The sequence below is a fragment of the Sclerotinia sclerotiorum genome, genomic scaffold (assembly GCF_000146945.2).
Source record: "Sclerotinia sclerotiorum 1980 UF-70 scaffold_17 genomic scaffold, whole genome shotgun sequence".
In the NCBI taxonomy this organism is placed as follows: Eukaryota; Fungi; Ascomycota; class Leotiomycetes; order Helotiales; family Sclerotiniaceae; genus Sclerotinia; species Sclerotinia sclerotiorum.
Genome location: NW_001820819.1, coordinates 252518 through 263615, shown reverse-complemented (window position 1 = coordinate 263615; position 11098 = coordinate 252518). Strand labels below are relative to the sequence as shown.

The window sequence follows — 11098 nt, the reverse complement described above, 5'->3', positions numbered from 1 at the left end:
GCCCCCTCCCCTTCAAATCTCTATGATTCATGAATTACCAACCATGCCATACCATACCGTATCATACCATATCAAATCCTGCTCCATATCCCATCAAGCAATACCCACAACTTTAACGCCTCCTGAATGCGAAACCCCTATGCCCCAACTCCAGCCCGAAATACTTTGTGTATATGACATGCCATGCCATGCCATGCCTTGCCTCAGCACTCCACTTTTGTCTCCCCTCTTATGTTCTCATGTGACATGTTCTCCCACGTTTCTGTTCTTATCTATGATACGTAATCCGCTTCTGCCACCCCGAATCACCATATATCATTACGCTAGACTTTGAATAACGTAAAATAGCAGAAAAGCCTGTTCATTTAACACTTGACTCTTGCTAGCCAATGTAACATTATGGTCATTGAACTTAAACCATTGATTTCCCACTCGAGAGTAGGATACATAGTGTCCTATTTGTACACCTCTGATTAGCAATCTCATCACAAACATACCTCCCACAATATAGGGGGTGGTGAAGGATAACAAGGAAAGAAGTGCTTGCTCACCAGTCTCTAAATTTCCGACATGGACCACAACACTTTGTAAATCATAAGTACACGACCTGGCCAATTCAAAATTATTCTTTGTATCTTGACCACGAGCTCGATTGGTATAAGGAAGCATATGTAGCTGAAGTGGAAAAGTGACAGTGGTATCAATTTTTGAAGCTAGGCCTCTAGGATCTTGTTTGAAGCGCTATTTCGTGTTAGTTCGGATTAGACTGTGATCTAATAATAGGATAAAAAAAAAGTTACCTTGAGCTGAATACACAATACGTTTGGTAGACTTTTGATACTGAGTTGCTTTTTTGCCTCCTGAGTATCGCATTGATGACATGAATATTCACATCGTTCAGCCCGAATGTACTCTTCATCTAGGCAACGTTGGAGACTGATGGTGCCAGAAGCTGCCTTTAGCTTGCTCTTTTTCTGAATAACATCAAGACCTAAACTTAGATCGAGAAAGGACTCGACTGATGTGTTTACGTCCCCACAATTTTGGCAGGTGATAGTACTTTGAAGCTTCCCATAGAAAGTCTGATGCACAATACATTTGCAGCCTTGATCCATTTTCGACCGTTTAGGATTGGGACTGCTATCTTCCCGATCGCTTGCTCGTGACCCGCCATTGATTTCGTGTAATTCTTCTGTAAGAAATTGAAAGAACTCATGAGCGTCTTGCTCTTTGTTACTTGCTAATTCTTCGTATGCTTTTCTCTTCGAAAGCCAAAAGCTGGCAAGTATATTCGAAGCTGAGTATCCTGTTGTAATCTCTTGAGAGTAGAAATCTTGAAACATATCATCCATAGCGCAACTCATACAATTCTTTTGTTCGCATTCGCTTGCTTGGTGACCATCTCCGAGATAAAAATTTCGAAGTAGAGGATTATGAACGAAGGACTGAAGAATGACGTTCATGTAACAGGTAGCCCCCATGTTATAAATACCCCTCACACCACTTGCTCTACAAGGAGCGGACATGGTATTTGTGGATATAAATCTTGGGTCCTCTTTTGTAGCGTCGGTAAAAAGCTCATCATGTTTTCGTTTTCGACCTGAAGAGAGAAGCAAATCAGTATGTTGCGAGGAGATAGATTAAATACAACGGATAAGGAGGAATGAGACATGGTATAATGTGAACCAGAACGGAGACATTTTGACGATTTAATATGCAGCTGTATAGGAGTGTAGCCAGTGTCGCTGGAAAGTTCATAATCAAGGCTTGCCATAACGAAGCTTGGGGGAGGCATATAACTCGTATGTGACTTACTAGAAAAAGAGCCAGTCCCAGTCTTTCTCACTCTTAACTCCTCTAGTGTAGGATCCCATACAAAATCATTGCACATTTGGCAAAACAAAGCCCCCGTCCTCGATTCAACATCTAATTTGCCACCAATTAGCGAGCGAAGTTGTAAATACTTGCACCACAATCTAACGTACAAAATCTATGCGAAGTTTCCTGACCATGCTTCATATGATCCTGCGCCGTAGCCGTCCGGTCACATTGTAAACAGAGGTAATTTGGCGTCAGAGATGTGAGGGGCGGGCCTTTGAGAGTCTTAGATGTTTGTGGAACAATTGGAGTATTATCTAGAACCACTCTCAAACAATTCTTATAATATGTAATTGTATTCCTCATACGTTCCTCATTATCCGGGTTCAAGAGTAGTTGAATATGCACTAAGACGCCATATTAGCAATTGAAGAGAAGGCTGAGAATGCGACACGAGTGGATTGCGAAACATACGACAGCCATATTTCGGAACCCCAGGTTGTGGTGATTTGATCTTTATATATCGAGGAGAAGCTGGAGTTACTGGTCTAGAAGTAGACATTTTTTAAAAATGTGTAGATCTCCTACAATTGTGACAAATCGTAGATTCGTTGATGGATTTTTGATTTCTTGATATATAATAATAGTGATTGATGATGCTTAAATTGGCTGAGCCTTGCGGAAAATCGGGCGGGCGGTGAAATTTATAAGTGGCATTATTTTAAGGCTATTTTCGAGCTATTTGTTTTGTCCCCTATTGAACTATTGTAATTGTAACAAGTCTTACCCTAGTGCACCCACAAACAAATACATGTTGTGATCCAAATGTACCTGGTTACCAAACGGTTTTCTTCTCACGTTATCCAGTGTTAGGTATTACTAATATTATGATATGGTCGAAGTAGCAGAAACTTTGTATATCTTCCTTTTTTCACTTGTATTCTCAAGCTAATTAGACTTGCCATGTCTATGTCAAGTCAAATCACAACCCAAAACCATAAAAGAATAGCAAACCAATCTCCAGACTGAGCCTATTATAGATAAATACCTTTATACTCTCCTAGCAATCCTGGTACCAGCGTATCATAACTACCTAATCAATCCATTCCATCTATACAAAACACCATTTAACCATCAGCTCAAAAGACAAAAATGTGATATTTTACTTTACTAAGTTCACAAGTGGTCATGCTTATCAAAACAGTCCATCAATGAACCGAGGCTTATCGGCATTGCATCATTTTCAAGACCATCTACTCACCATCGAACAATGTTCCTTTATCCACCTTTATGATATCTCTCAAAAATATCATCAAGAAAATGGCAACTCAGCTAGTGTCCCTGCCGGACGTCGAAAGATTAAGTCCTACCGTAATCCGAATCCTTGGTGGAAATCCAGGAAAGGTGAGGATTGTGAAACGGGAGTCATATTAGGCATTGTCAGCTGATATCAAATAGTTTACTCTGCAAGGTACATGAACGATCTGAGGAGTATGGAATAGGTAGTTCATATTTTCTAATAATGGTGTAGGGACAAATACGTATCTTGTTGGGAAAGGGAAAAATCGATTGTTGATTGATACAGGGGAAGGGAGGGAAAGTTGGATTAGGAATTTAAAGGAAACTTTGGAAATAGAGCAAGCTACGATTAGCTCTTGTATTCTCACGCATTGGTAAGAGCTTATTCACGTTGATTTGCAACTCGACCACTAATCAAAGATGCAGGCACCATGATCATGTGAAGGGAGTTGACCACTTATTAGAGTACTCGCCGGAAACCATCATCCACAAAAATCGTCCAGGTGAGGGACAAACGGATATAAAAGATGGTCAAATATTTTCAACAGACGGCGCAACTCTCCGTGCGGTTTATTCGCCTGGTCATACTCAAGATCACATGGCATTAATACTCGATGAAGAAGACGCCATGTTCACCGGAGATAATGTCCTAGGGCACGGTACCGCAGTCTTCGAAGACCTGACGACTTACTTGAACAGCCTTGAAAGAATGAAGGGCGTTTTTAGTGGTAAAGCATATCCAGGACATGGAGCAGTTATAGAAGATGGACCTGGTAAAATTGGAGAGTATATCAGACACAGAAAGGAAAGAGAGTCCCAGGTTATCCAGGTGTTGAAGTCTGCAAAGAATAGACCTGGGGTCATTATTACCAGAGATGAAGAAGCTGATGAATGGACCTCGATGGAGATCGTGAAGATTATATATAGGGATGTACCAGAGAGCCTTCACGTGCCAGCGAATGGTGGCATTGTACAAATACTAAACAAGTTGCAAGCGGATGAGAAAGTGGTCAAGGAGCAAGATAGATGGAAAATAAAGGCGCGAGCCGCTCTTTAAATGTACTTGATTCTTTTATGGAGATAAAATACTCTTTTAGCCATTCGTATACTACTTCTCTCCATCTGGCTTTCTCCACGTCCAGTGTTCGCATTCAAAATTAGCGAAACAAAAGAACTCATTACTCAACCCCTTTGCGTGCACAGGAAGAAAAGTCGTAGTTGCAATACCTTGTCTATTTGATATGAGTCAATATACCACAAAAAAAGCATTGAACACTCACGGTCGATAAAGCTTATTCACAATCTCTCCTACACGCTCACCGGTACATACGATGAGTTTCGACGGCGACGCAGATTGTTCTTGACCCCATGACATCAACGATTCGTTTTGGCCCCATGACTTTGAAAGCCATCGAACAGTTAAAGATGCTAGAAAAATCAACTTTATATCCTCTGGAGCCTATCCACAAACAGAAGGATTACATACCTTTAGTTTGGCACTCCTCGCTCAAAAAAGGCGGATCGCAAATAACACGATCAGCACACCCCTTCAAATGCGCTTCCTGTCTATCAGTAAAAGTCCAGCCGCATGTCAACCCAAGCGCTTGTAGAACTCACAAGGAAGCTTCAACGGATTATTAAAATCATAGAAGCTAAACTCAGGAAAAACCCCAAACCTCTCATCAAACTCCAACAAATGAAGTTTCGGCCTCTTCTCTACCGGCCACCCTGCCTTCCCAATGTTAATCTCCTTGCCCACACACGTTCCAAGCCAAAAAGAAATGAACTTACAACAATATTCTTCAACTGGATAAAAACACTCGGAGCCGAGACAACAGCAATAACCGTCTCAGCAACCGCATCTCTCAGGAGTTCCTGCGCAAGAATTGTAGCTGTCTCATTGGAATACTACATCTCCATATCATGAGCACTCTAATTCACCCATCTCAAAATCTCAAACAGAACAATGCAATTCAAGAAAACTGACCCAAAATTGCGATTCATTCCAATCCTCAGCAAAAGCATCCATAGTTAACGGAACACCATCAGCCTGATCTTCAGCCCGCTGCTTCAAGGCTTCGAATTTTTGCTGATGCGCATCTCGATCTGCGTAAAACTCTTTCAGCGCATCCAGCGCTGATCCCGATAGAACGCTATTCGTGCTTTCGTTAGTGATGTTTTGGATATTTTTGTAATTGCAGTGAGCTTACGGAATATCGTCTTCGTCTGTGTTCTCCATTGTTGGTATTTGAAGTTATTTTCAAGGAACGTGATACGGTAAAATTGCGACGGGGTTTGAACTTTGGAGGGGTAAAAATGTGGGGCTAGAGAGGTCTCTTCAACTACTTCAAACAAATTGATGAAATTTATTGATACACACAAACGGAAATCGGAATGATTTGGAAAAAGCGGTTTTCTCATTCCATCTCAATTTCAAAAGAAGATTATCGTCTTTGACCGGTTGTTCAAAATCCAAATATCACATACAACAAAAAGTGTTTTCAAATAAATTTGGCATATGTACAATTCGCATGTTATTATGAATACATCCCATAACCAGAACCAGTCTTCTACTGGTCATCAAGGACATGCAAATATTTCTTCTCTTCCCTCCTCTCACGCTCCGTTGATGGGGGCAAATCGTAAAATGCAGCACTTCGGTATCCCAACTATTTAAAATTAGCATTGCTTCATTGAAGTTTCCATAGAAGAGTGTACATACTAGGTAGTGGAAAGTAAGACTACTGAGCTCTGCTGGCTCGATTCCAAGGTCTTTGAACGTCTTCGCGGAAGGATCAATCTTTTGGTCAATGAATTCCCGCTCAACCTCATCGCCAGAGAGAACAGGCCACCAAAGAGCTTTGTTCAAGACTTCAGCAATTGGCTTGAGGATCTTCTTTGGTAAGTTGATATGTCGGCGACGGCTGTTAATTTCCCTATCCACCAAGGCAGCAATTTCGGCTGTTGAGTAATTCTTGGGGCCATAGAGCTCATATGTTTGGGACGCAGTATTGTCATCTTGAAGCATTTTCTCAAGTGCTTGGCCTACATCAGGTGCCTGAAGATATTATTAGCGGAGAGCCATGTAGAGAGAAGATTTGAAACATACGTGGACTGGCCAATAACGCTCTTGCATGTGGTTAGATGTAAGGACATTGGTGAATCCTGCAAGTTTGTGGAGAAGACGATCCTCGAAACCAAACAATGGAGCAGGTCTCACAATTGTGGTCTCTGGGAATATACTGCGTACGACTGCCTCACCTCTTGCCTATGGAAGGTATGTCAACCATGTGAACCAATACTTTGAAAGGGATACATTATATACCTTCGTTCTGTAGAACTCGGAGGGTGAATTAGGGTCCGCATTGTAGGAAGAAACGTGGATGAATCTATCCACGTCATATTTGGCAACGGCATCTGCAATTCGCTCCGCTCCTTCAACGTGTACATCCTCGAGATCGAAGTTCCTGAAATTAGTGAGCATTCATCTCCCATCTGATCTTGTTTTGATGCATACTTGGTGGGATAATTACGTCCAACAAGGTTGTAGACTACATCAGAGTGCCTAACACTTTCCTCCAAAGATTGAGTATTTCTCAAGTCGTATTCCTATCGAGAATCAGTCAGCCTGACAAATATAATGTCCCATAATCATCTGTCGTACCATGAATATGACTCTACCCAAATCACCGGAAACCTTCAAATGACGTTTGGCCATTTCTTCCCGGAAAGGAACGATAACAGTGCATCCTTGTTTTGCTAAACCACCCTCGTCAGTCCAAGCTGCTCTACAATATACATAAAGATTTTCGTACCGAGTCTGTTCACAATATAACGTCCGAGGAATCCAGTCGCACCAAAGACCGTTGCGGTATGTCCTGTAGATTCAAATTAGGCTTGTGCTGATTGCGGTTTTTGTGGATGATATACCTCCAAGAGATGATCTAAAGAACGACACATCAGCAAGAGCATCCACAGGACTGAGAACCAGAGTACAAGAGCTCACCTGCCACCCTGGGTACGAATAATGGGCTTTCCGGTCCTTGTAATAGTGACATCAGATAACTTCCTGCTCAGAGGTACATTTTTGATGCCTCTTTCTGATCGCACAGCAGTCCGCAGACTGCTCAAAGTCGATGGACTGCAGGATTTCTGCATTATTGCGACTGAGTTACAAATCAATTGAATCGCAGACGCAAATGCAGTTGGCAGGGTTCAACTTCACTTGATGTTGAAGTTGTCGATTGACATCGCGGGATTCCAGCCGCGGATTAACCTAGTCTAAATAAGGTTAGGTCCGACCTTGCGCAGCTCTCTCGTTGCCTCGCCTTGGACATATCAAAACTCCAACTAAACAGCTTCAATTTCAAACATTTACAAACACAAAAAGATACCCAAACAATACCACCTTTATTGATTTTGAGGGGTGTATACTAGGTAGTTCGATATCAGAAATCAGGAACAAACCAATTCTACTTCACCTCACCCCGCACTCAATCATCATGAATGCCGACGCAATCCCCGACTTTCTTGGGGAGCAACGCGATGCTGCGCCAGCAGACCTTCAACACCTTTTCTTATCCTTCGAAGATCTGTGGGAAAAGAAGCTGTGGCATCAACTGACGGATACTCTTGTTGAGTTCTTCAATCACAAAGAAAGCGCTTCCCAACGATTACCGATATACAAAACATTCATCCTCACATTCGCCGATAAGATCAACCAGTTGAAGCTTGTTACTCTTGCTTTAAGCGCAGCTTCGCAGTGTAAAGGTAATAGACTAATCCTAAAGGCTGTAAAATAAATGCTAACCTAGCATTAGACAGTCAAGAGCGCTTGTCTTTCCTGGAGGCTGTAGCAAAGAAAGTCGATAATCCAAATTCCCAAGATGCATACGTATACGCAACTGTGGCCGTGGCTACCGTCAAATTAGAACTACAAAATCAAGATGGGGCGAGGAAGGATTTGGATAAATCAGAAAAGATATTAGATGGATTTGACTCTGTGGAGACAATCGTACATGCTGCTTTCTACCGGGTTAACGCAGAGTACTATCAGTCCAAATTGGAATTCGCATCGTATTACAAAAACGCCCTGTTATACCTAGCCTGTATCGACCTCAATGATCTCACCCCCTCTGAGCGCAAAAGCCGAGCCTACGATTTGAGTATTGCAGCACTTGTATCCGACACGATTTACAACTTTGGTGAGCTCCTTCTCCATCCTATCCTCGACACTCTCGTAGAGGAGGACGCCTGGCTCCGAGATCTCCTCTTCGCTTTCAACCGTGGCGATCTTGCCGCCTACGATGTACTCGCCGGTCACATCACTTCTAACCCTCTCCTCGCACAACATCGCGACGCACTTAAACAAAAGATCTACCTCGCCGCCCTCACTGAAGCCGTTTTCCGTCGCCCTCCTCACGACCGTGCCATGACGTTCCGTACAATCTCTGAAGAAACAAAAGTCCGTCCTGACGAAATTGAGCATTTGATCATGAAAGCTTTGAGCTTAGGTTTATTGCGAGGAAGCATTGATCAGGTGGACGAAATCGCACGTATCAATTGGGTACAACCTAAGGTATTGGACATGTCACAAATTGAGGGTATGCGTACACGACTAGAGGAATGGGATTCCAGCGTTAACTCACTGGGTAACTGGATCGAGTCGAAAGGTCAGGATGTGTGGGCAGCATGAGCAGTAAAATCATGAATGGAAAGACAAGAATGGCGTCTCGGCTTGCATGGGACTGTAAAATAGATATTCCCTCTCCTACGTGCATGCCTGTGGGCAGTTGCATTTGTGCTGAGAAAGCATAAAATGATATATGAGAAAAATACCCTTGCTATTTTATATTTCCAACTTCGCAGATTACGATGCATTACTACCGTCATCATAACTACATCGTGTAACCAAATAGTCACCTTATCTTTTCTCTAGTCCATCCCTCACCTCCCCCACCTTCCCTTTGACCGCATACGCACTCCCATCAACCCTCTCATCTTCCTCATCCCTCGGCTTTCCAAAGAGCAAGATACCACCCACCACCCACGCAGGCCACCAAACACACCAAACCACCACCTGGGTCGTCATCCCCCAAACATCCCAACCAAAAGCCGCTTCTACCAAAACATCTCCCACATCCAAACCCCAATACTTTGCTCCCACAAGCAATACAGTTGAAGGCGCTAATACACCTAGCAGTATAGCGAGTATAGAAGCGAGGATGGGTTTGTGGCCCAGTGGACGAATGTATGATAAGGGGGTGGATAGGATACCGATGAGGATTGAGAGGGAGAAGTTGAGGGTAGCGAGGGAGGAGAGGTACATGCCGAGGAGGAGGAGGGAGAAGGATTGGATGAGGGATAGTTGGTGGGGTGTGGGGGGTGTGCAGTATCTGGAATGGAGGAGGGTGGAGAGGGCTAGGGGGAGGAATGTGTTGAGGATGGAGAAGACGATGAAGACTGCAGGGAGGTTCTGAGAGGATATATAATGTTAGTTTATGGTTACGTGAATTTGGTAAGGGGACGGAGGGAGGAAGATAGAAACGTACGGCTTTAGATGTATGGTTAAATATGGAAAGAGGAACAAGTCCTAAGAATTGACATCCAGCTACAACAGCTAGAGGTAGAAAGAGTTTGCGTTCGCGGACTTGGAGATCTTTTTGTGGGATGAGTGCCTTTGCATCACCGGCTTCCACGATCACTAAAGGAGTCTTCTCCTTCTCTTCGCCCTTTTCCGTAGACATCAATGATTTCGTCTTCGCAGGACTGGGCCAACCACTTTTCACCCATAGGTAAATAGCCATAATAGTAAAGTTTGTAGCCACAAGCATAGCACTTGGGAGATAAGTTCCGATACTCACGAAGCGATTAGCTTGCATCAATAAATAGAAGAAGAAACTTTGATGGAGATGTTCCAACAAGTTGTTCAGACTTCGAAATGTACTTTCGATTACTCTTCCCATGGCCATCTCATCTTGCCAACCATCTCCAAATGGTTGGAGTGTGATGGCATCCACATGATATGGAATAAAACTGCTATGAGGTCCCGAAGCATGACCTAATCCTTGATTGATCATACCGCGTAACATAGTCTTGAGTCGATCTTGGTAGCTATCGCTGTGCTGCCACATTTTCTGTAATGAGACTCTGATACCCATTTGGCCACTAGCAATTGAGACTACGGTGTTGAAGAGATCGAGATTAGGAAGTTGGCCGTTAATTCCATCGTAGACGATATGGATCGATTCAAAGCGATGATCAAACGGATAGTCAATCACAACAGCTCCTTGAAGAGCTCCACTCTTGACAGGCAGCGATTCAACAGCAGGCGACTGGTGAGTATCGTGATAGGCATCAACCCAAGCCTGAGGACCAGCTTTACTATCCGCTGTAATGAGGAATATAATATCCTTTGACCACAAAGACCAACGATTGAAATATCTCGCCAGAGTAAGAACCAAAGGAACACCACTTCGATTCAACTCTCCATCAATATTTCTCCAAGCCGCTACCAACACAATTGCTTCTGTGGCATCACCTCGAGGTGCATGTAAAATCGCATACACATTCTCTCCTCTGTGAATCTCACCCGCAGATTTATACTCGTACTTTTGTCTCGCAACCCTAAGTCCCGTAGCTTTGAAGAATTCCTCCAGTTTATCATTAACTCTGTACGCCAACATCAGCTTCATATCCTTCAATCGTAATGCGCTGCGGCAGCTTTCACACATACTCAACATTACTACTTTCCCCCAAAGCGTCAATCTCCCTCTTGTACCCTCGAAAAACATTCTGATCACTCCCCGCAAAATAGGTATGAACTTGTCCTGGCAGAAGAGCATTTTCCGAAACATAAGTATTCCTCGAGTAATCGTTCAAAGGTAGAAGTAGCAGCCATGCAACACCTATGGCTATGCAAAGAAAGGATAGATATGGTGGTAATTTGCGAACCGGCGCATATCGCAAGACGGTGGATGCT

The 11098-nt window shown here is 43.2% G+C and overlaps 6 protein-coding genes across 6 annotated transcripts; 2 read left to right on the top strand and 4 right to left on the bottom strand.

Annotated features, from left to right (window-relative positions):
- Positions 1-318: 318 nt before the first annotated feature.
- Positions 319-2380, bottom strand: SS1G_11054 (hypothetical protein; the record flags this gene model as incomplete). The annotated part of the gene is made up of 6 exons (XM_001587764.1): positions 319-455; positions 498-741; positions 801-1600; positions 1816-1926; positions 1986-2225; positions 2293-2380. The coding sequence occupies 6 exons, from the start codon at positions 2378-2380 to the stop codon at positions 319-321; spliced, it is 1620 nt and encodes a 539-aa protein (XP_001587814.1).
- A 960-nt stretch (positions 2381-3340) lies between these two features.
- SS1G_11053 (hypothetical protein) lies at positions 3341-4174 on the top strand (the record flags this gene model as incomplete). Its single annotated transcript, XM_001587763.1, has 2 exons — positions 3341-3345; positions 3544-4174. The coding sequence occupies 2 exons, from the start codon at positions 3341-3343 to the stop codon at positions 4172-4174; spliced, it is 636 nt and encodes a 211-aa protein (XP_001587813.1).
- A 421-nt stretch (positions 4175-4595) lies between these two features.
- On the bottom strand, positions 4596-5356 carry SS1G_11052 (hypothetical protein; the record flags this gene model as incomplete). The annotated part of the gene is made up of 4 exons (XM_001587762.1): positions 4596-4679; positions 4909-5025; positions 5105-5270; positions 5328-5356. 4 exons carry the CDS (start codon positions 5354-5356, stop codon positions 4596-4598), a joined length of 396 nt encoding a protein of 131 aa, XP_001587812.1.
- Positions 5357-5687: 331 nt separating this feature from the next.
- On the bottom strand, positions 5688-7175 carry SS1G_11051 (hypothetical protein; the record flags this gene model as incomplete). The annotated part of the gene is made up of 8 exons (XM_001587761.1): positions 5688-5786; positions 5840-6175; positions 6227-6385; positions 6443-6584; positions 6635-6726; positions 6782-6876; positions 6933-6995; positions 7124-7175. 8 exons carry the CDS (start codon positions 7173-7175, stop codon positions 5688-5690), a joined length of 1038 nt encoding a protein of 345 aa, XP_001587811.1.
- Positions 7176-7619: 444 nt separating this feature from the next.
- Positions 7620-8624, top strand: SS1G_11050 (hypothetical protein; the record flags this gene model as incomplete). Its single annotated transcript, XM_001587760.1, has 3 exons — positions 7620-7887; positions 7938-8581; positions 8619-8624. The coding sequence occupies 3 exons, from the start codon at positions 7620-7622 to the stop codon at positions 8622-8624; spliced, it is 918 nt and encodes a 305-aa protein (XP_001587810.1).
- Positions 8625-9040: 416 nt separating this feature from the next.
- SS1G_11049 (hypothetical protein) lies at positions 9041-10910 on the bottom strand (the record flags this gene model as incomplete). The annotated part of the gene is made up of 2 exons (XM_001587759.1): positions 9041-9592; positions 9669-10910. The coding sequence occupies 2 exons, from the start codon at positions 10908-10910 to the stop codon at positions 9041-9043; spliced, it is 1794 nt and encodes a 597-aa protein (XP_001587809.1).
- Positions 10911-11098: the final 188 nt, after the last annotated feature.